This window comes from Hemibagrus wyckioides, linkage group LG07 (assembly GCF_019097595.1).
Source record: "Hemibagrus wyckioides isolate EC202008001 linkage group LG07, SWU_Hwy_1.0, whole genome shotgun sequence".
Taxonomy (NCBI): Eukaryota; Metazoa; Chordata; class Actinopteri; order Siluriformes; family Bagridae; genus Hemibagrus; species Hemibagrus wyckioides.
In genome coordinates this window covers 8,881,470-8,905,860 of record NC_080716.1, presented here as the reverse complement: position 1 = coordinate 8,905,860, position 24,391 = coordinate 8,881,470, and the positions used below count along the sequence as shown (strand labels likewise).

General features: G+C 39.0%; 1 protein-coding gene across 2 annotated transcripts; it reads right to left on the bottom strand.

Annotated features, from left to right (window-relative positions):
- Positions 1-355: 355 nt before the first annotated feature.
- Positions 356-23,693, bottom strand: ankhb (ANKH inorganic pyrophosphate transport regulator b). 2 transcript variants are annotated; one of them, XM_058394894.1, is made up of 12 exons: positions 18,695-18,714; positions 18,188-18,404; positions 15,709-15,827; positions 15,283-15,366; positions 14,883-15,053; positions 14,339-14,473; positions 12,585-12,677; positions 11,921-12,016; positions 8,310-8,439; positions 6,098-6,221; positions 4,794-4,893; positions 356-2,267 (listed from the first exon to the last, which is right to left on the bottom strand). In XM_058394894.1, exons 2-12 carry the CDS (start codon positions 18,357-18,359, stop codon positions 2,136-2,138), a joined length of 1,356 nt encoding a protein of 451 aa, XP_058250877.1. In that variant the 5' UTR covers positions 18,360-18,404; positions 18,695-18,714; the 3' UTR covers positions 356-2,135. The 2 variants fall into 2 exon arrangements, with proteins under 2 accessions (XP_058250877.1, XP_058250876.1); XM_058394893.1 differs by lacking the exon at positions 18,695-18,714 and adding an exon at positions 23,184-23,693 and having other exon boundaries at positions 357-2,267.
- Between the last annotated feature and the right edge of the window lie 698 nt (positions 23,694-24,391).

Below are 24,391 nucleotides of genomic sequence, written 5' to 3'. Positions count from 1 at the left end.
CAGAGTGAGAAATAATGATTTTGATGGAAATGATGAATGTTTTCTTCAAACTTTGCCTTCATCAAAAAAAAAAAAAGCCACCTTTTGCAGCAGTTACAGCCTGGACATTCTAGTGGTCAATTTTTCAAGATAATCTGATGAGATTTCACCCCATGCTTCATGGAGCATCTCCCATAAGATGGATTGGCTGATGGAGTCTTCCTCCGTAGCTGAAATCAAGCTGAAATATGCAAGTGATCCCAAACTTTTGAGCGGTAGTGTGTATATATATATATATATATATATATATATATATATATATATATATATATATATATATATTATACACATTTATAACATACTTTTGTAAGAAATAAGAGAGAAGTGTGCTATAATATTTAATATTTACACCATATCTAGATCAAGCTCCTAGTAAGATAGCCAGTGTAAAAGGGTCTGTGTTAGTGGGTGAAGATTCACATCTAATAGACTTTCTGCTCTTCTGCTTAACATGACAGGGTTCGATGTAAATACCTCTGGCAGCCACCAGAGGGCGATGTTTCTGTACATTGAGGGGGAAAAATACTAAGAAATAAAGCAGTTGGATCAAATGGCAAACACAAGTACTGTATATTTAGTTATCTTTGGGGGAAGAAATATTGAAATAATATTTAGATATACCTTCACTATATAACATTTCATTCAAAAGTGTTGAGTCATATGCACTGAAATGTTTCTTATTTCATTTTTATTACTATCTAGAACAATTCTGCGTGCTTTTTCCGCCTCTTTCTCTTTTATGCAGTTACACTGGTACTAAAGACCAACATCATGCTTTAGAGGAAAGTGAAAATAAACAAACAAACAAATGAACCACATTGTCACCCTTTAATCACTTGTGGAATAAAGCTGTCATTGTTCTGAACTGGACAACTGTAAAAGATCTGAACATCTACTGTGCATTTCCTCTGCTTAGGATCAAGCAGGAATGTTTAATAATACCAAAGGATCATGGCCAGACATTGTTCGTCATCACAAACAAAAATCGAACAAACGAATGCCTTAGACATCATAAATACTTGTGCAGAAACCTATAGTTACAGTAGAGTAGGACAGGAAAGGGATGATCAATCGGACTTCATAGTGCTTAATATACTGATCTTAATAAGGTACATCTTAAAATAGTAAATAAATGCCCGAATTAAATAAAGTCTTTCTTTTTTTTAAAAATACTGCAACAGACATGAGCATGAAAAGAAAATGCACGGCAATATCCTCTTTCTCTTTCTACATTCAGACTTCACATCACTCACACAAATAGGTACCAGAGTTTATACACCGAGGACGTTGCATATTAAAAAATAGTGCCTCTAAAATGGCCTGCAAACTTCACCCACTTGTCACTCCGAAGCCATCCTGTTATTCGTCTAGTCGTATTATTAATCTAATGCACACTCAAATATGATTTAAAAAAAAAAAAAAAGAAGAATCTGTCTATATAGAGATTTATATGTGTGTGTGTCTGTATATTAACTCTATTTTAAACATTTCTAGGATAAAAGGTCTCAGCTGTGCAGGTTCGGAAATACTGGGAAGGTTATATCTTCTCTTCTCGCACGTTCAGGAGCGTTATGCAAGATAAAAAATAACAACCAAAGATCTTGACATTTCCATGAAAATGAAGTGTGTGTGTAGTATTTTTGTGTATTGGTTCCAGGTCAGGGTTCATAAAGGTTTTAGGACGGCAGCACAGTAGAGTTTAGAGCGTAGAAGGAAAGCAGTTAGCACGCGACATTGCTTTGGTACAAATCGATATCTTCACTGTCCTCCACGCAGAGATTCCCGACGACAGCTGGAAAACTGAGATCTACTGAGATGTACGTGTGTGTGTGTGGCTGAATGATATTTAATACAATAGAAATTTGTGTCCTTTTTGTCTTTCAGGACTTCTAACTACAGCTCCCTTTTATTAAGCATCCTCCATGTGCACATAGCAAAAGGGGGAAAGAGCAGCAACAGGGGGCAGAGTAAGCGATTTAAACACTGCCCTGCAAAGCAAAAGATCCCTGGTTTCCCCCCTCAACACGTCCTCCCAGGAACACTGAACATATCCAGGAGGAATGCACACAAGGCTGACGTCTCCTAAAATCACCAGGTCACTCTTCTTCCTCGTCCTCCTCTCTCAGCCCCACCACTTCGTCTAGCCGGCGGCTGGAGCGCACCTCGTTCATCTGAGCCGAGTCCTCCCCCTCGATGGTCACCTCTCCATCGCAATCATTCTTCTTTTTCTGGAAAGAGGAAAAAAAGACATTTTTAAATCCTGTTAAACTTAAAATCAACCTGAAAAATACACAAATGGAAGAGGGAGGAAATGATCAAACTAATGACATACACTATATTGCCAAAGGTTTTGGGATACCCCTCCAAATCATTGAATTCAGGTGTTGTTTTTGCAAGAGTTGAAAGGAACTCATAATGCTTACCAAGACATTTTGGACAATTTCATGCTCCCAACTTTGTGGGAACAGTTTGGGGATGTTCCCTTCCTGTTCCAACATGACTGTGCACCAGTGCACAAAGCAAGGTCCATAAAGACATGCATGAGCGAGTTTGGTGCAGAGGAACCTGAAAATGTCTTTGGATGCTGAAGCATTAAGAGTTCCTTTCACTGGAACTAAGGGGCCAAGCGCAACCCCTGGATTCAATGATTTGGAGGGGTGTCCCAAAACTTTTGGCAATGCAGTGTATATTGTAGTTTGCAATAATATAGTGTCCCCTTTAGAACAATTGGCACCCTTCCTGAAAATAAGCATAAAATTAATATATAGAAATAATAAACACAAGCAATAATTTGAGCTCAAATAACACAAGAAACAAAAATTCAGAGGGCTTTCACTACTCCAGAGTGGATTATTATAGGAATATAAACCTTCTATCTATCTATCTATCTATCTATCTATCTATCTATCTATCTATCTATCTATCTATCTATCTATCTATCTATCTATCTATCTATCTATCTATCTATCTATCTATCTATCTATCTATCTATCTATCTATCAGCCATTGATCCCTCACTCACCGCTCTTCTTCTCTCTGCCTTAAAGTAAAAAATACCTGCATCTTGTCATAGTTAAGTCTTTATTTATCACATATACATTACAGCACAGTGAAACTCTTCACTTCTTACATCCCAGCTTAACAAGGGTTAAGGGTTAAGGCCAAAGCCTTAACCACTGAGCCACACACACTGCCGGTCATGTTATGTAACCAGAATGTGCAAAGTCCAGAAGAATTTCCTGTGTCTGGAAACACCTCTGAGACTAACTTCCATAAATGCTGAACGCCTTTCAGAAAAAGTCAGCAAAACTAAAACAAATTATATTTATTTTTTATATTTTTTCTTTTTTTTTTTGGTAAATATTTATTTATTTATTACATTATATATATAAATTTTTTTAAAATATATTTTTCTTTGTTGAAAAAAAGCACATTTTTAATCAGTTCACAATAAGTCTTAGATTATGCAGTATAGCTGCCCCTGCATGAGTTACTATAGAAATTTAGTACAGAAATACTTACTATAGAGTTACTATAGAAATGATATAACATATTAGAACAAATGTAGAAACATTATTTACATTACAGCAAGAACTACAGTGAGAGCTTCTGCTATAGGAAACAAATCAACAGCTTCTGACTTTCAACACTGCTGTAAAATACAAAGATATATTATGTTTGATGTTAAACCTTTTTCCCAGCGGCCTAAATCAAATTTCTGTCTGTTTTATTGTGTCCATTTTTAACACTGAATTTCTTTGTCATGTCAAACTACAGTGAGAAGGCTTAATGTTGCACCATATTTTTCCTATATTTTCCCTATATGGTATATATGTGTTCATTGGCTTTATTCTTCTATCAAGGACAGTCATAAAAAGCATGTTGTACTGTGTATGAGTGTGTATTTGATAAATAATATGTGAATTTGAATGAATGGACTTAATACTTATGAAACATGACATATTCTACTTTCATATAAGCCATTAATCAACACTGTGGACTATGGTGTTCAATGCTGCACATTGGGCATAACAAAAACAGGCCAGAAATTCAATTTTTGGCTTCTGATAGTAAGAGTTAAGCTCGATTCACCTTTATTAGTAAACAGATACTTGCACATGGGTTAGCAAATGGCTTTAAGTACAGTGCTATACAAATGGCCTCCCTTACGAATTTTCAACTTAAGAATTGAATTTTTGCAAGAAATTTGCATTGGCATACGAAGCATTTTCGACAGATGAACAAACTGAACCGAACGCCGGCTTGCGCTTATTTCCGGAAGCCGTTCAAAACTCGTTTGCGTCAGTGGTAAGCCAAGCAAAGCCAATCGAAGCAAGTTTATGAATTTTATTTCAGTCAGCGAAAGCCGTTTCAATCCCACAATACCAATGTTGTGTGGGTGGTCTGTTCTATTTTTAGCCCAAGCTTGGTGGCACGACTTCCTGTGAGGACCCCTGACATAGAACGCTTGGCTTGGGTCAGTTCTGTGTAAGCAGCCATACAGTTTACATACACTTACTATTGGTAATACTGCTAATATTTTTGGTGGCTGGAACGGATTATCTGCATTTTCGTTATTTCTAGTTTCGCAGTTACTTGCCTCCAGAACGAATTAAACTTGTATGCCGAGGTTCCACTACATAGTTAATGAAATGAAATAAGGCCATGGAATAGAAAGGACAAAGTACAGAGCTGATTTATTGAAAGAAAAGTCACTGTGATGAGTAGCATCAAGATTTGAGGCTGTACTTCACCTGTTTCCGGTAGACATAGCAGGCCGCGATCGCTACCATCGTAGACTCTCCGAGGAAGCCAGCTAAGAGAGATCCAACCCCTAGAGTAGCTCCATGCACCCTGAAGTGTACACATCATGGAGTTACTGACAGCTATGACACAGAAAATCCTCAAAAGGACAAAGATTGAATAAAGCTGTAGCCCTGTGATTTAGCCAACAAGATTTCACAACGAATCGTATAGATTATGGATAAACCAACTAAGCATATATTTGCTTTAAATGGAGGATAATATTCCTATCTATTTTATACATTCCTCCTTGAAATGTATACTTAACTATATTTGGTTAAAAACCTGATGGGTTGGTGGAGAACGTGTTTGATGAGCAGCCACAGTTAAAACACAGTTCCATACATTATTTGAAGTACAGCGGATGACGGATAAGTATTGGCTCTGTGTGTGAAAAGCAGAATGAATCTTGAGAAAAGATGACACTATGGTACAGGAAGAGCTACTCTGTATGAGGAATTTATTAATTAAGCACAGAAAATCCATTAACTGCTACAGAAATTTAAAATGTTAACCGGTTTAAGGTATGGACAGTGTTAACTCACTCGGAGACGTGACTAACACCAGTGTTCAAATACACGAGGTGGAAAAGGTGTCATTTTAACACGTTTACTTCTAAGACTGATGCTGATTCACTCTGTGTTGTTCATTCACTTATCTTCAGTAACCGCTTTATCCTGGTCAGGGTTGAGGTGGACAAGCTTTTCTGGGAACACTGGATGCGAGATGTGAATACACCCACCATGCACACACAACCATACACACTCATTCACTCGCACCTAGAGGCAATTTCGCATAACAAATTCCTCTATTAGCGTGGAAGGAAACCCACATGAACCCAAAGAGATCATGAAAACGTGACCGAATTGTAGATCCTAGAGGTCTGAAATATTTTCAGTGAGGAAATAAAATGGTGCATGTTGTTATAGGAAAAAAAACAACAACCACAAGCTGCTGTAAATGCACAGAAAAGTCCACTGAAGGTGATTATTTTCCACACACAATTCACTTTATACCACAGCAATCTGCCAACAATGCCAATTTTGTCATGTGTTAATGAACAACCCATCAAGCATTTCAACTATCCACAGTTAGATTTAATCTTGCCGAACATCTGAGGCAAAAATGGTTCCTTTTACTGAACTCCTCAAAGCAGCTTGTCATGTTAAAGAGAAACCTGTAAGGCTGCAAGTTGCTTGTACATTAAACTCCCCAGTAGGTGTTGCTACTACTGGCTGCCAGAGTAATAACTCACCCCATGTAGGGCAGCACGATGAGGCTGGTGATGAGCACGATGATTCGCAGCACAGAGCTCGGTGCCAGGACGAAGGTTTTCTTCAGGGTCATGAGCCAGCCGGTTAGGTGAGCACGCACCGTCACTTTTAACGAGAAATGCAGGTCACACTGAATTGTATCGGAATGAGTTAGAATAAGATTTTGGATTGATAAAGCTCAGAATAAACACTGAGCAGGCTGAATGTTACGGAATGCTATCCATTCACTCACCACTTTACAAGAAACACCTGCGTATTCATTCAATAATCCATTATTAGCTAATTATGTGCACAATACAAGGAATCATGCAGATACAGATCAAGAGCTTTTGTTAATGTTCACATCGAACAGAACAGTGAGGGGAAAATGTGATATCTGTGACTTTGTGACAGAGGGATGTGGTAATTGAGGTTAAGGTGTTGGACTACTGATTGGAAGGTTGCGAAGGTTAGAATCCCAGGTCCAGATAGCTGCCACTGCTAGGCTCCAGAGCAAGGCTCTTAACCCTTAATTGCTCAGTTGTATAAATGAGATAAAATGTAAGTCACTCTGAATAAGGATGTCTGCCAAATGCCAGAAATGTAAATGCTGGTGCCAGATATCAGAAACTGATGATGATCTGGGTTTTTCATACAATCTTCAGAGTTTAAGCAGAATGGTAAGTCATCAGCACTGATAAGCATTCTTTACAACCATGCTGAGCAGAAAAGTTGACACTGACAGATGACAACACAAAAACTAGACAGTAAAAGATCAGGCTTGTGTTTACTGTCACCTCAGATTCTTGCTCTCGGAGTTAAGTCTTCTGCTGTTGTTCATCTGACTAAAAGTCTTAGGGTTTTGTGCATATAAGGATGCTTTTCTGTTCACCACGGTTGTAAAGCGTGGTTGTTTGAGTTACCATAGACTCCTGTCCTTTTTTGTACAATACTGTGTCGACTCTAGACAAGAAGACTGTTGTGCAGGAAAATCCAAGGAAATTAGCAGTTGTCTGAAATTACGATGCCAAATCATGTAAAAAGTAGCGTGTGGAAGTATTTTTGGTTCACCGCAGATGGAAAAGTTACGGTCAAAGATAAGGCTAAAAAAACAGCTCTTACACCTCCATGCTCACCTACTGACTCACCACCACAACGAGGAAGCAGAAAGTCGGATAGAGGCACAGACCGGCAGAGAAAAGCAAGCATACAACCTCGTATGACTGCATATTATTTAGTTACACTGTACAGGGTTTTAATAAGGTACTGAAAAAAATGTTTGTGTTGCAGCAGCCTTTTTTGGGGGGGGGGGGTTGGTAGGGTTTGAATATATCTGAACATATTCCAACGAATTGCGTGATATATAAAACTTGATTTTATCAAAAAAGTGTCAACCCTAATGGTAATGGTAATGTTACCCTTTAGGTATAAGATTTTATGCTACATGATTGGCTGCTTGATTGGATAATTGCATGAACATGTGTACACTATTAAAGCGGTCTCATCATTTATTATCCATATCTCTCTTGATAAACAACAAAGCCTGTTACTTTAAATGTGAACTATAATAAATGAACCTATTTACATTCATTACGTTTTAATTGGATGCGACACAGACGTTCCTAGTACAAGTCTTATGAACAGTTCTCCCAGTTGGGAAACTCTACAGGAAGCCAGACATGTTTTTTGTAGAGCATCATGTAAACAACACTGTGATCGAGTGTCCATTTCCCACTCCATTTGGGCCTCCTGAAAATGCGCAGAGGTTGTTACACTTTTTAATATCTACATTACTCTGGTTTTCATCTCTGTGACATGGTTTTTTGATTTAAAGGCAAATGTATTTGTGAGTATTTGGTATTATCCTTATTTCTCATACTAATCATCCCAGTGTGAGCAAGAGAAATAAGGACAAAATGTAAGATCACTGATCTGTTCCAATACCGTCTTGTCTAACCTTTGTCTGCTGTTAAATAACCCTATACCCTTCTTATTGATTGTTCTGTAAAAGCATGACCATTATCATCGCTCCTTACAGTACGGCTCCTCTGGGAGCAGCTTAAGTTTACTGCTGAACCTTCACCAGATTACATAACACTGACTCATCATGAACCATCATTTCAGCATGTGTAAAGTGATGTAACTGCTCAGAGGGCAATTGTAGCTGTGACTTTGTGTGCGCAGGTCATGAAAAGCGTGTGTCCTGTGCTTTACCTGGTAAAGGAAAGAAAGAGAAGATTCGTAATGGGGCAACACAGAGCTCAGCGAAGGCATGGTCCACGCCTATGATGTCCACCAGGATCCGCTCAGAGATGTGCGGCGTCCAGAAAACCACGAAACAGAGCTGCGCAAAAACAGATGGCCAATAAAACACTTGAAGATTTTCCCATTATCATTATATTTGGGGTGGTGGTGGGGGGGTGATTAATCATTATAGGTCAGACCTTCAGCAGCAGGGTATAAAAGCTGATGAGGATTTTATGTAGCTTTTATTGTTAACAGTTTCCTTTGACTAAGTGCCACATGACTTTCCAGTCACATGGACCTGCTGTTCCCATAATGATGCCATACACGGGAAAAAAGGTGAAATCCTACTGCACTTGAGTTACTTTGTTTTCCGTTCACTCATCACCAGTAACCTCTATCCTAGTCAGGGTTGTGGAGGATCCAGAGAATACTAGGTAGCACTGTAACTAAGTTTTAAAATATTTTATTGCAGTTTCTATTTAATTGCATACTTGTGGGTGTTTACTACAACACACATACAGCGCAGGTGATTATATCTATGTCAAATAACATGTTTTGTACAATAATTGTGCTATAATGATGACCATAAAAGGTCAAATGAATCATCATTACTACAATTTACATTTACAACTGCCCAAAATGTCAAATAAACACATCTCTCAGTGTATTTACAGGCTACAAGCTGCTGTGGTGAGATACAGGATTAACCGGTGTCATATATTACTTTTTGATGAAGTGAAATGTCCACTTAAAAATTATATCCTGATTAAATATTTCTTTAAAAGCTGCTTATGTTCATTTTTAAAGCACTACAGAAATACAGTTTAACTGAATTGAATAAATGAATCTTTTGTATCCTGGACAACGCAACTCAAGTGTAGTATCTACAGTAACATTCCATCTTCTACTATTCACCACATCATTTTTGCAAACATTTACATTTCTACAGCATTTGGTAGTCGCTCTTATCCAGAGTGAATTAAATTAACTCATTTTTCTTTATATAGCTGATCAGTCGAGAGCCCAGCTGAGATTTAACCTCACGACTTTCCAATCAGAAATCTAATGTCTTATCCTCACTGCAAACACAATTAATTCATCCGCATACAATCTAAAACAAATCAAATCTGACAAAGTAGACCTGGTTACACAACTGCACTTTTTTAGACCATATAGTACACAGTTACAGAAATCTATTATTTTATAAACACTCTATCCAGTCTCACCCAGACGAGTCTGGATCCTCTCATATCGTCTTTTTTTCTTTCCACCATCACCACTGACTTGATCATTAGGGATAAACTTACATTTAAAATGTATATCAGGAATGTAGATTTTTCTGTAAAGCTACTTCGTCACAATGTCAACTGTTAAAAGCTCTATCAATAAAATAAAACTGAATTGAAATCTTAATGTTTTTCCACCTAGTTTGTTTAACTATATGTACATTTTTATCTAAACACTCCTAATTCTAGCTCTCAGAACTCATCAGATCAGTGCAGTCCTCACTGTTACCTAATAACGACTTAAAATGCAGAGGTAATTGTCCATCAAAAGTGTCTGACACACGCTGCATCTACTTCAATTAACAATTGTACCTACACAACTAGTAGACGGTTGGACTGCTATAGTATATCTAAGTCAAAGATTATTTCAGCACTTGCTTTGCTCCATCAATCCTACTCCAGTCACCTTGAACTGGCGACCTGGGTAGTTGCAAATCTTCACACTCTTTGTACACACACACTTGCTCTTTGTAGCTCTACAGTAGTATGTGAAGAGTATCTGCAACATCTGGAAACAAGTATCCAAAAAAGCTACTCCCTGTTACTGCCCTCAGGCTAACATTTGCTTGGCACAGTGCTTAGAGAAATAAATAAATAGTTCAAAAATAAGTTCTACAGCATAGAGAAAGTGTTGGTGTAAATCGGGGCTGTCACCAGACCGTGGTTCAGATGCAAATTCAGGAAGGCTATTTTGGCAGACAGAACCGTGTGCTTGCGTGAAATACATGAAATTAGAAAACATGGGGTAGTTCAAGGCTTCGGTTTTCTAAATATTAACCAGTGCGGCTGTATCAGATGCTCCGTTACATGCATTTATGTAAATTATTTACATCAGAGCAGTTACTAGAACGTTTGTTATTAAAAACATCACAGCAGTTGATAGACGTGTATGAATTCAGATGTTTTGTACATTCATGAGAACACAACTTATTATAAGGACAAATATCAATACATTTTATTTCTATCATTTTAAAAAACAAATCCCTTGACAAAAAGAACAGCTAGTTTAGACTTTAGTTACGCTCTCAGGCAGCTCTGACAGCTTGACATGTTTAAAGAAAAAGTAAATAGTTGAACCCTTTTTAGCAGTACTCTAGTGTTCTGTTCTGCCGGAGGGAAATGGAAAACGTATTTGTTAGACATTTTCAATCAGTATAAACAAATGAATTGCGTTAGTCTGATATAAAATGAGTCAGGACACTGTTGGCTTTCGGTGCGAGATGTTTTTATGTCTGTTGGGATAAACTTACACAGAATTCTAGTGCTTGAAGTCTTCTAAACAACAGTAAAATACAAGGATATATTATGTTTGATGTTAAATCCCCCCCCCACCCCAGCAGCCAATTTCTCCCCGTTTTGTTGTGTCCATTTTCAACACAATGAATTTCTCTGTAATGTCACACTACACAGTGGTGCTTGATGCACCAATCAGATATTTCCAATCAGTAGAAAAAATCTTTATTGCCACATTAGTGGTTGAAGATAACACATTCAAATTGTGGGGTTTACGTTTACTCGATGAATATATTGCCCCTAGTATGTCAGGTAAAACAGAAATACTACAAATACTTAAAGCCCTGAGTGTCTACTTTATCCTCCATGGTAGATTGTGACATGACAAAGAAATTCATCCAATTTAAAAAGGTCTCAAACTGAAAGCCAAGAGTGTCCTGACTAATTTTGTATCAGACTTGTGGCAATAAACCATAATTCATTTGTTTATACTGAAAATGTACGCTAACTCGATTTCCATTCTGCAATGCCAGTGTGCTGGTATACTTCTTGATAGAGCTGCTGTATAAAAAGCAATATCTCACTCTCAGTCTTGCAGTTATACTGAATATTATCGGCATGGCTGTGATTAGATGCAGCCGCAATGATATTCACTATAACTGAACTCGTGTTTGTTCGATATTGCTTAAATGGTCATCCTTTTGGACCTGTGACCTGCTGTGTTTCTGCTGAACAGAGTAAAACCTTCAGGCAGAAATGCATCACAAACATCAGCAGAAGATATCAATTAGAAACGTCAGGGTGTCTTTATCCTAATTCCAGTCTCCTCTTTTTTTTTTTTTTGTGTATGTGTAAATATTAGACATGCCGGTGCCTACAACAGCAGGAGAGGTGGTGGAAGGGTGGGGAAGTGATAGAACTGGACTGGTTTCAAGTCATGCTTTTTAAGTGTAGAGTTTTCATTCAGTAGTTTGACTTGAACATCAGATTTGCACTGAAGCCACAATAAGGGCAAGCAGGAGGAGGAGGAGATGAGGGAGAAGGTGAAGCAGCACTTACTGTGATCGACAGAGCCATACAGACAAAGGTGAAACGCTTGATGTGCGACTTGGTGACCGTCGTGCCGCAGTTTGCCAACTTATTGCTTGGGTTGTTCTAGGAGAGGGTAGAACATTTATGGTCAGAATGGTTAAAATGGTCATGCAGGCTCAGGTTTTGGATAAGAATTCAGCATGTCACTTTGCCTGTGACGCGTTGTGTGTCTGCTTTTCCGCAGCGAGCATGACGCAGAAGCATTAAATCAGTCATAGCAGAAACGTGGCAGAAAGATAAGTAGAAGATAACAATCAGGATGTCGGCCCCGAAGAGTGCGTCTATCCTAATTCCTCTGCCTTCTCTGTTTTGTTTATCCGTAAATATTACACACTGTCAAATGGCAGCTGTAGACATGCTGGTGCCTACAAAAGCGGCAGAGGTGGAGGCTGGGAAAATTACCCGGCACATAGACAGGTGCATTCAGATGTTGTCATCTGTGTGAATTTCTCCGCCTACTCGAATGCTAAACTGGTGCTTTAGTGAAACCCTTATGCACGCAGATCATATTGACATACACAGTGTGATGTTTAATGAGTACTGTACATAGCCAGTAGCAACAATTTACATGAATATACATTGTCTGCATTATATTTTATTTGACTTTCTGGAAAGAGTTAAGAAGCCTTACCTTATCGAAGGCGGGGTAAATAACACGGAGTTCAGTCAGCCACCCATATGGCATGTGACCCACGGGATATGTAGCGGTCAAAACTGCAACTGCCTAGAAATAAATCCACATAAAAATGCTTTTATTAAGATGTCTACTAAATGTCATAGTACTGTAGGTCATAACCTAGGTAATTTTGATCCAACAAACATCAGGGTTGCCAGTGTCAGCTTTTTTCCACCTGGTTTTGCAACAGGGTTTACTGGTTTTTAAAACTAGGCTACATTTGATGAGATCTTGTTTCACAGCAAATAATCAGAATTAAATGCAATAGATCTCATCAAGTGAAAGTATAAGTACTGTATCAGAACCCATACCTGATATCTGATTAGGAAAAGCAAAGAGGATTACGGTCTGCGTAATAGCCATATCATTTCAAAAGTCATGATAAAAAAAGCCCTTTTAGTTAGTTTACAATTACAAGACCTGCAAATAAAAATGTTCATAGCAGGTCACTGGGGTTATATGGTCATTACGGAGCTGTAACAGAGCCATAGAATGATTTGAAAGCATTAATTCGGCTGCTGTCATGCATCATGAACGCTACGGCACTCGAGAACGCCAGTTGTAAAAATACGTCCATGTAAAATACGAAGTGTGATCAACGTCAGGGGTGCAATTGCACTTAAAGCTCCATGTAATATGAAATTAATTTAAATCTCTAAAATAAATAAATAAATAAGATCTTCTGTACACGACAACCCTTAACCTTTCAAACTGGATCATAAAAAGTCTCCACTGGTGCTTTTGATATTCATGGCTTATCTGAGTTTTAACAATCTGACAAAAAAAAATGCTTGCTTTACACTTATATAATTAAACTTCATATCAATAGCAGGGATCAGACATGGATTAGGTAGATAAGTACAGCACTAAAAGCGATAGCTAAAAAAATAGCAAATAATCACAATTGCACACCTGAGACACCTTGTACTAAAATAAATGTAGTTTAATAGATTTATTGTGCATAAGTGCAATATGTAAATGTGAATTAGAGGTTCATGTGAGATTAGGTGCTTGTCATTTGAGGACAAGCTGGACCATGAAGCCCTGGATACAGAAAAGTCAAAAGATGCTTATTAAATATGTTTAAAGTTATTCTCTAATTTCCTACTAAATCACTACTAAAACAGGCTGCCAAAAGTTTATTTGTATTCGTTGTCAGCTTTTGGTTAATTTCATGCAGCATGTTATATCAGATGTGTATTTGCTTAAGATGGAAACAGTGATAGGTCTTGTAAGGAACGCTTCAACTGCAAGTGACTACAGTTAAATCGGAATTTATGAATTGGAGTTATAAAGTAAATAAAACAAATATCTGTAAATATAGTAATATTTAATAATAATGGAACATGGATTTGTGAACACAGAGTGAGGATTGGAAAAGCACCATGGGGGGTGGGGTGGGGGCTTCTAAAATTGTCTTTTTATTAGTAGCAACATTGGACAAAAGGACCTCTAAGCGAGCTTCATTCTTTCGTCACATCCTGAACGTCTCTTCCTTTTCTCTGACGTTCTCTACATCTTAGATGACATCATCCTATTATATCTTTCTTTATATCGGAGCCCCTATGTAAATTAGGGTGTGTTTCATATAAATGAGATGCATATGAATGTAGACTGGGGTGTGTCGTGAATGTGACATGTAACTAGAGTACTAACGAACATGCGTCCATGCAGCTGAGGCCTCATTTATATCATTCATATTCACTGACCTCAGTGGCTGCAGAAGTGCCTTTCAGGTCACGGGAGACAAACAGGTTGACGATGGGTCTGCTGATCCGCTGTGTGGCTAAGATCAGGGCTAGGGGCCACCAGAAATTCAGCATCTTTTTAATAGTGGCATCTCCCTACACACGCACACAACAAATAGGAATAAAGGTTAGTAGAGCACACCAAGGGAAGTGAAAGTAACATTTGCGTGGGCTCTGTGAGGTTTGTGCGTAATAAAGTCACATGTAAAGTAGCTGCTGAAGTCATTTTCATCCACACCTCTTCAGACGTTTTGAGTTACACATTTTGAGGAACAAAAACACATAGAACAAAGTCAGCTAAAGGTGTGTATAAAGATGGGCCCTCAGATATAAAATATTGGGAATTTGACTTCATATTTTCATACCTTGTGGGTTTTTTTCTGTCAATTACAAAGCCTGTGTGCATAATGCTCATCTGTAAAGTCTATAGTTAAGGCCAAGTGCCCCAGGAAGTTACAATATTGCACAGGGTATTTAAACAGTAACAAGATCGAAAGACACACACCCCGACTTCAGGGCCGCTGGAGTCTGGGATGTTGTCGTGAATGCTTCGGTAGTAGCCCAGTCCGACAATGGTGAAACGCACCAGAGCTCCCATGTAGAGCGACAAGATGGGAATCAGCAACGGCTCCACACACTCCAGATGACTGTGCAGCAAGATAGCCACAAATACAATCTGGAGATCGAGAAAAAAAAAAAAGAAAAAAAAAAAAATCAAGGAGCTCAGCAGTTAATGAAGCTTCAGAGCAATAAACCAGTGAGCCTTAAAACAATTCACAAATGAAATCCAAACAGGTCCACTGGAGAATAAATAAATAAATAAATAAATAAATAAATAGCACTGCATTCAGCCTGACTGCATTAGCAGTTAGCGGGTGTATGTGACGTGGAACGACATACTTTACCTGCGCTACGACGTCAGAGATAGAGGCGCAGCCAACCAGGAAACTGTGCTTGTGCTTTAGTAGGATTCCAGCATGGGTCCAGGCCTGGAATCACACACACAAGAAGTCAAGTCAAGGTTGCTTACCTCTGCATTTAAACAGGTTGCTTTAGTTTTAGCACCAGAATAACAGTAAGCTGCTGCAAAACCTTCCTATAGACACTGCACCATTTGGAAGTGATGCACAGTGTACAGCATGAACACCAACAGAGGGATACTGATGGTCCTCTAGATCAGAACAGAAGGTGAACATTGGCATTGCAAGCAAAAATACATCTCCGCACACACTCACTCACACACACACAGACACACCATCTGTCCAAGCCAGTTCTGGTGCAACTCGTCAGTGTTTGATATGAGATGGAGGCAGGACAGTGAAGTGGCTCACCATGGCATCCAGCAGAGGAAATGCAGCCAGGTAGAGAAAAGCCTTCCTGGTTTTATTGCCCACCGAATCGTCGACATGATGCAGCTTGTTAATGATGTAGTAGCCGAGGTCTGTATAGGCTGAGCGGGGCATAAAAGAGAGACGTGAAATAAAACAACAATTAGTCAGCATCGCTAAATAAGAACATCAGATATCAATCTAACATTATACTATGATCTCAATATGATATGATTCCAAAAGTATGTGGACACCTGACAATCACAACCAGACATGTTTGTTGAAAATATCAGCATTAATAGAGAGTTGAAGCCATTTTTCCTGTTATGATAAGCTCCACTCTGCAGTAGGCTTTTCTCTAGATTTTGGAGTGTGCCTATGGGGATTTGTGTTCATTCAGCTGCAGGAGCATTAGAGTGAGATCAGGCAGTGATGTTGGAAAAGAAGGACTCAGGAGTTTTCCAAAGGTGTCCACTGGAGTTGAGGTCAGGGCTTTGTGCAGGACACTAGATCAGCTTTACCCATGTCTTTATGGAGCTTGCTTTGTGCACAGGGTCAGTGTCATGCTGGAACAGGTTTGGGTCTTTTAGTTCCAGTGACAGAAAATCATAATGCCATCGCACACAAAGACACTCTATACAACTGGTTTTTTTAGCAACAGTTTGAGGAAGGCTCTCATACGGGTGTTAAGGTTAAGGTGTCCACAAACCTTTGGCCATATAGTATAGATATTATTAAAACAGTGGTGGTTAAGCCAAAATGTCTCTGTTACAAGTTGTAAAGAGTAAAAAGATACCATGTAAAAAGATACCATGATATCAGCCAGTGGAAATTCCTGTCAGTTTTAATAAACTGTCAACTTTATACAGTTTAGCGTTTGATTGCCAACAGTTTAGCAATCAACATCTCTGTCTTTCTCTGTCTCTCGGTCTCTCTCTGTCTCTCTCACACACACACAGCAGGTTCACACTGTATTCCATGTAGAGCTTCTCTTTTTATCAGTCCTCTTCCTGATTTTATCTCCCAATTTCTCTTATTTTCTCTCTCTCCCTCTATCGGTCTTGTTTATCAGCTAATCTCATACTATATATGCACACTTTATTGTATTCTTTTTTTTTTTTAATCTTTCTTTGGCTATTTTTCTTTTTTGATCATTAAACACACTGTCTCTAGATAACGTTACCACTTCTAGTGATAATGAAATAGCAGTAGCCATTTCGTTGGTTGCTTTTCTACTTAATGATACAATGTTTAAAAAAAATAAAAATAAAAGTCAGGTTATTGCGCACAGGATCTGGAGGCACGTGGCCACAGCTTTAAGAGTGTGGGCTGTTATCCTGTCATCATCATATTATATTTTAGGAGGTAGTTGCCATCTTAAGCCCCATAATAATTCAACCTAATTTTGGTCTCGGCATCACCAGCTAGCTGTAATTTGGTAGCTGGGTGAGACCGCTGAAACCTGCGGAGCTCCATGTAGGAGGACAGTAGTGTTTTGCCCACTGGCTAATGACCATATAACAACAACGTCTAAATAATGCAATTTTTCCATTTCTGTGTCTATTTCTGTAAAGCTTAGTGGAATATAGAAGGGATCTAGCCATGCAAGAAAAAAATACCTGGAAAAATACCAGAAAGAAAACTTTAGTGTCAACACAGTGGAAGGAACTAAGATCACAGGCACAGTGCTCTTTTTTTTGCAGAGTCATTATCACCAAGGCTTGTGCACAAAAATTACAACCCAGCGCACATCTGGCACCAAAGCTGAGGTCAAAAGCATTTACAGCAGTAATGCTGAGAGGCTGAAGTATGTAGGAAATAGTCTCTAATCAAGACACACGTGTTTGTGGAAAAACCCAATTGGTGGACTGCAATTAGAAGACAAAAGGACAGAGGCATAAAATAAAGAGTTAGAAATCTGTGACATAAAAAAATTTGAATGAAACAATATCCTAATAAGACATATTTAGCAGGCTGGGAAAATCACAGTGACTAGATGCTGGCAAAATAGCTGAAAAGTTGTGTTTTGACCAAAAACAACACATCATCTACATAAATGATTACCTTATATAGAAAACAGAGCCAGTTTTATAGAAACAGTTGCTAAAATGGCCGTAGACTATGAATAAAGAGTGAAGACATAGCTTTTATGGTTATTTCTACTATTATAGTAGCTATAATCATAAGCAATAGGAAATAATAGTAGCTTTGACAACCATTGTGTCAACGGAATCTGAGTAAAATCTCCATTTTTCACCAGTCTGAAAAAACGTTCTTCTGGATGAAATAGAAACGTATTGAAGGTCAGAAAAACTGTAGTTTTCTATGATAGAAATCATTGTCTAGATCGTCCCTGTGCTGTTTGTCAGCCTAAGACGTTAAGATGTTCTTCATTATGACCCAAATGCTACACACGATCCCGAAGGATACGCTTTTCTGATGACTGTTATTTGTCAGAGTGAATTCTGGGAAACAGACTAACCTATCAGTGTGTGGAAAATGATGGCTATAGTCCCAGCGGCGACCATGCACAAGACTGCTTTGATTCGGTCGCGTTTGCTGTTGACGAACACCAATCCCACATTCTTGAAATCGCTCATAGGCCCAGTGAAGAACTTCATCAGGGAATAGGCCAAGCCGTAACTAGCCAGCATTTCCACCGCATCCTCTTTGACTGTTGCGATCCCTCGGTTTAAAGCCTACAGGAAACACAAGAACAAAGTCGAATCAATTCCTCGGTCTCACCACCGGAGCGTGGTCCAGTTTTTTTCCAGCTGAAGAAACACAGCCATTGTATTCATTATAAGCAGGAGCTCTCCTCAGAGGTACAATGCTCAGTCTAAATGTGATAATAAGAATTAAATTCAGTCACATAAAAGAGGGTTTAAGATATAATCCACTGCTTGAGTATCAGTTAACACTGTCAAACATCGAGCTCTAGAATGAGAGCTTAAAATCCTATCAGTCTTACTGAACAAGATCCGCTTACCAAACGACACCTTCAAATAACAACATATCTTAAGAAATGAACGAAGAGCCATGAACATCTAGACGTCTAGAGGATCTGTGAATTTAGAGGTTAGACTTCCGGAGTGTTTTTTAAAGTAATTTCAGTTCTGTAATCCGTCATTAGTGTAAGTTAAAAGCACCATCAGACAAAGGATGTGAAAGAAGCTCATATTAATAACATGCCAAAGAAATTTAACCATGTCTGTAAACTGATTTTGAATACAAGATTATTAACCCTAAATTCCAACAGCAGTTGACTGGTGTTTAAGATCAAGAATAAAACATCCGCTTGTAGAGATTTCTATAAAAGACCTCCTGGTAAATTAATTATTTTACCAAACTACCCGAATCCTCCCTCAAGGGCAAATTTCGGTACAAATTTTAGACTGATATGCAAATCAGCCATCTTTAGGAGAGAAAAACGGGTGAAAAATCATGTAATAGTTAAATGCTGAAATAGAAAAGGATGCATTATGTCAGCAGATGGAAAATGCTGATAGTGATGCACTCATAACCCCATTGTCTGCAGACCTTCCTCTTTCCTCAGGATCACAACTTTTTTAGACGCCTCCTAATTAGCATGCACCATTTTCCAACTACAAATTACCCTTAACTGACTCATAGTGTGCTTTTATATATCCGCATTTAGACCCTGCCATTGGTGAACTCTCATATCTGAAGATGTGGGTTAATTCTCTAGAACAGCAGCTTTGACAGACTTGTATGGCAGATGCTCCATAATCAAAAACCTAATAATAAACAGATGTTACATTTACGGTGTTTGGCAGACGCTGATATCCAGAGCGATGTGCAGAAGTGTTTTGAAATCTCTTTCATTGATACGGGTTCGTTTTGTTATGTAACAAAGCAAAACATTCAGTTGTTGACATTTATTTAACATTTGTGGAGGATGCCTCCGGGGTCAGTGCAATGTTAAGTTTTCCACCGCAGGAAGACGTTTTTCTGCTTTGCAGGCACGTCTTTATTTCTTCAGAGCAAACGAAAAAATGAAAGAAACTAGCATAACACCAGTGATGACATGAACTAACATGAATTAAGCATAACAGTACAAGTTACTGTAAATGGCTAAAAACCTGCAACCTTAATGAAAACATTTAAATTACTCTAGTAGAAGAAGAGGAAAACATTTTCTCTTTGTACTGGGCAATACCACACCACTCCAGGAAGGATTATTTTCCTACATCATGGTCCAGTGTGTTTTATTCCTTACATATAAACAAGATTTATCTTTCCCACCAGTTCAAGGACATTTGGATAATTCATGTACTTTTCATCTGATTGCAATAGTTAAAACAGCAATCCAGTCTTGCTTTTTGCCGGCTTGCTCTTTGATAAAGGTGACCTAACCGAGGGACAGATGGTGGATTCCTCTAAGCCTTTGAGATCACGCCCCTCCCATGTCCTTCCTTCATGTCACCGGTGCAGGAAAGGAACAGAGATATGAATATCAAGGTCCACTTCCATACAGCTACACAGACACGAACACACTCTCAGAAATAAGGACACACTGATTAGAAAGGAAAAATGAAACACAGTTCGCTCATGTGTCAGAAATCGAGAAAGAGAAATCAAGCTGGAATTAAACTTATATAATAATAATAATAATAATAATAATAATAATAATAATAACAACTGTAAAGCATTGAGTTTGGGGAATACAGCTGATTCAACAAGCTGTAACAAGACGACACGAGTCAAGTGGAAATGATGGTCCAGATGCCTCTCAATAATTCATCTAAGGCTCAAGCTCTTGCCACTCCTTATCTTCCTAATTCTGCTGTTGCCGTGCGTGTGCGTGCGTGAATGTGTGTGTCACCAATTCATTTTCTAAACGCCTTACAGCGGTGTTGAGAAAGATAACAGATGTCGGTTAATGAGTATGGTCTGACAATTGAGACTTTCCAAACCATTTCTTGAAAACTCAGTAGATTTAAAAGCTCTCTAGTGCAGGTTGGAACGTAAATATTACACTTAAAAATGGAAATTGTGGAGTGCTTTTACAACTGTGGTATTTTTGTACAACTTTAAATGACTCATTTTCCAAATCCTGCGATTGGACCCTATTGTCAGCCAAAGTAATGAGGATAGCAATCGCACTTACACGAACGAAATACAAACCAGTTTTAAAGTGTTTTTGTGTGTTGTGCATCAATGATTGTTGAAACGCCATTCCATTTACACACCGCCTATACTCTTTCGTTTCACAAGCCAAGATAATCTGTTGTCCGGAAACTCTGAACTGTGGTCTGACTGCTGAGACATTTCACTGCTGATTCACAACAGACCTAGAATCGAGACGGTTTACATTACAAATTAGCACTGAAATCATTCAGTTACATCGAATGGAATAAAAATCAGTCTGTTCGGGACGAGGAGTAGGCTTGTTGAGGTTAGTGAGTCAGAGAGAGAATTAACAGAAAGATGGTTACACATTACTTAAACATCCATAAACCATTTCCAGTGCAGAATTCCCTGTGAAACCTAACTCACACGATGAATATCTTAGTTAGATGATTCTTCTGTAATTCTGTCAAAAGAAAAAACAAATAATTCTGCTCTTGCACTGATTCTAACCACACTACAGTAACGTGTGTGTTTTTTTTTTTAGGATTTTTAACTTCACTAAACACAACAATGAAGACAATGAATAGGTGCTGAGGAAATATGAACGTCACTGGTGGTAGATGAAGCCCACAGAAACAGACAGGTCCCAGCAACTACTGACTCGTCCACAAGATACAGCACACCTAATAACTGTTTTCTCTGACTGGCCACATGCAGAAACACAAAAGTCAGAATACAGAGGTCTGGTTTACACTATAGCACAGCTACACCTTAGGGTTTTACTCTAAAAGAGTCATAGATAAACTACTTTTTACAGAATGCATAAAATGGTTCACATCTTCAATCTCGCGAAAAACGACTCAACATTCAGTTGTACAAACAAATAAGGCATAAAATTTGCTGTTATAGGAAAATATTCCATAACACGGTGGTGTGATAAGGCCCATAATGTTTATTTAATGTTACAGAGCATTCACAATACAAGATAGCTCCTGTTATCGCTTAACATTATAGCAGCTATAAACAGTCACTCCATGACCAGCCTTTATTTTCCTCCCTTTCTTTACCATGACACCGATAACATGGGTCCACTGTCCTGAAGATTTTTGTTACAAAGCACTGACACCTGAGTACGTTCATTCCATAAATGTTAAATAACCGTCTCCTTACAGGAAGCTTCTCCATATAGACAATTATACAGTTTTCTTCGTTAAAGAACAACATTCTTCAATATCTTTATTAACATACATGTGGCTGTGTTTTATTACAAGTCTGCACTATTATCAGAATAGGCATCGACACTTTCAGATTCCGACTTGACCAATCGACGGGACTGTGGGATAAAAGACGTCTCATATTAGTTATGTATTATTCTAATAGAAAAATTGGATTTAAATGATTATCGAAATAACACCGATGACAGATTAGATTGATGACAGTAGGAGATCTAATAACAATAAAGTACTTTGCATTCATCCAAATGAGCGTATTTGCTTTGCAAGGTCTAAAGGAAGCCTCTGATTAGAAGCCGCTCAGATTTATTTTCTCTCAGTCATGTCTGTGACAGCACACTGCACACTATCTAGGCCTACTTGTGGATGATATTAAGTGATACTATATCAGAAAAAGAAATAGGCAAAAGAAAGCAAGTCAAATCTGCATGCAAATGTTGCACTGAAAATTTTATGAGCATGATCCAGTATGAGAAATGATTCTGTCAGAGTGTCCATGAACCAGAACTGAATAAACAAACGCAGCTCAATACACAATGCAACATGACATGCGACATACACTGCATTTTCATCTCCTAAAAGGATGATCACAATGACAGTATGTAGCCACCTATGGGATTTGCAATATAGTGTCAGTTTAGATACAGAGCCCAGAGTCTGGTTCAGGTCGAGGTCACGACCTGCTACAAAAAAGATGCATTCATCTCTCTCTCCCATTCACACACTATTGTTCGGGCTGATAGAGGACGCACCGGGTGACACAACGGGTGACACTCAGGCCATCATCATCATCACCTGCGTGTGCTGTTTACGACTGATCAAGCTTATATAAGACTCTACCCAGAATTCACAAATCTGTCGCCATTTAATTCATATCAGTCTACACGCCAGGCATTAGTCCTTAATGGTGGCTGGCAATAATACAGTACTCCCCCCCCAATTACCACTGACACTATCTGAAATGCCTGCTCTATGCAGAGAGATGCGCTACAAATGCACGTACACTGCTAGATGCATAAAGCTGATCCTGCTTGAGGCAGATGGCTTGCAGATGGCCGTGATGAAATCCGTTCTAGCTACGCGCGGCTTGGTCAGTTCAGCCTGGTCAAATGAAAGATGTCGCAGTAATGCATGCAGATGCACCCTACTTGCCTGTTCGCCGAGGTCGATGGCGATGTTGGTGATGGCCAGTGGCACGAGGAACCGCACCAGAGGCCAGTAGTGCGCCAGAGCCGGGAGCGTCACCATGTCTCCGCGCACATCTGCCCGCTCCGGAGAGGACAAGAAGACCGGCAACAAGACGAGTGCGCTTTTCTAGCGGCGCTTCAGGCCCGTCCCTGGCCTCCCACACAACAACCAAAACAACAACAACAGCGAGGGCATCGTCAACAATGATGCGGCGCGTGGGAAAAGAGGAGGGTCGCCAGAAATTTCGGCTGACGGCTTCTCCATTGTTCATCCATCGGAGGAGGGGGAGCAAAAAAATATAAACGTGCACTTCAAACAGGGAGCGTCTCTCTCTCTCTTTTCTAGTCAGGGGGTATAGCTATCACGATGTCCAATCAGAGGCCCAGAATGAAATCAGCGCTGCGGTAGATGGCGTTGCCGATAGTCGCTATTAAATCATCACCGGCCATCCCTTTATCGGCACGTGGGGCTCGGCGCGTCAAAGACACGCCCACCCTAAACGTCACGGCCTGCGCGCGGAAAACGAACCAGCTTATTACACACACACACTATTCCTTCACGCGCTGTTATATTATTATAAACACTGCTCTGTTGCCTAAATAGTGCTGTCTGTGGGAACCTGAGGGAATCATTAAACCTTTATATGAGTGTGATTAACTGTTAAAGTACGGGTGTGTGTGTGTGTGTGTGGTGTTACCATCTCAGCTTGGATTATTTCCCAATAACAGCCTGTCCTTCTTATATCACAGCAAATGACCAAGAACTACTAATTCAATAATGAACAAGATGTTATCCGTTTATAGCTATGTATTTGTAATGCTGTGGAATGTCCGCAAGACAACATAGTTCCTGTTATCGCTTACCTTATAGCAGCTGTAAACAGCTGTTCCATGACCAGCTTGTTACAGCTCGTTGTTAGCAAGACAAAAATGATGTGCAACATCTGTACACGTACACACAAACACTAACTATACTGTATAGTATATAAGATCTATAAATATGCAAATTATATCATCTCAGTTAGTTTCCTATGAACCAACTCACCCCCACACGGTGAATCAGAATTTTGGGCCTCCTGTCAGGTTAATCACATTCATCACGATTAATCTGATCTCATTTATAACTAGTCAGCTGTCAATTTTACAATTTTTCTCTCAAACAAGAGAACTGAA

Bases quoted from the DNA above. Each gene is read 5' to 3' on its own strand.
- ankhb (XM_058394893.1), bottom strand. From the start codon at position 23,279: ATGGTGACGCTCCCGGCTCTGGCGCACTACTGGCCTCTGGTGCGGTTC. The intron at 12,017-12,584 runs GTAAGGCTTCTT...ACCCTCTCCTAG, and splicing joins TTTACCCCGCCTTCGATAAG to AACAACCCAAGCAATAAGTT. The intron at 6,222-8,309 runs GTAAAGCACAGG...TCTCGTTAAAAG, and splicing joins CTCTTTCTTTCCTTTACCAG to TGACGGTGCGTGCTCACCTA.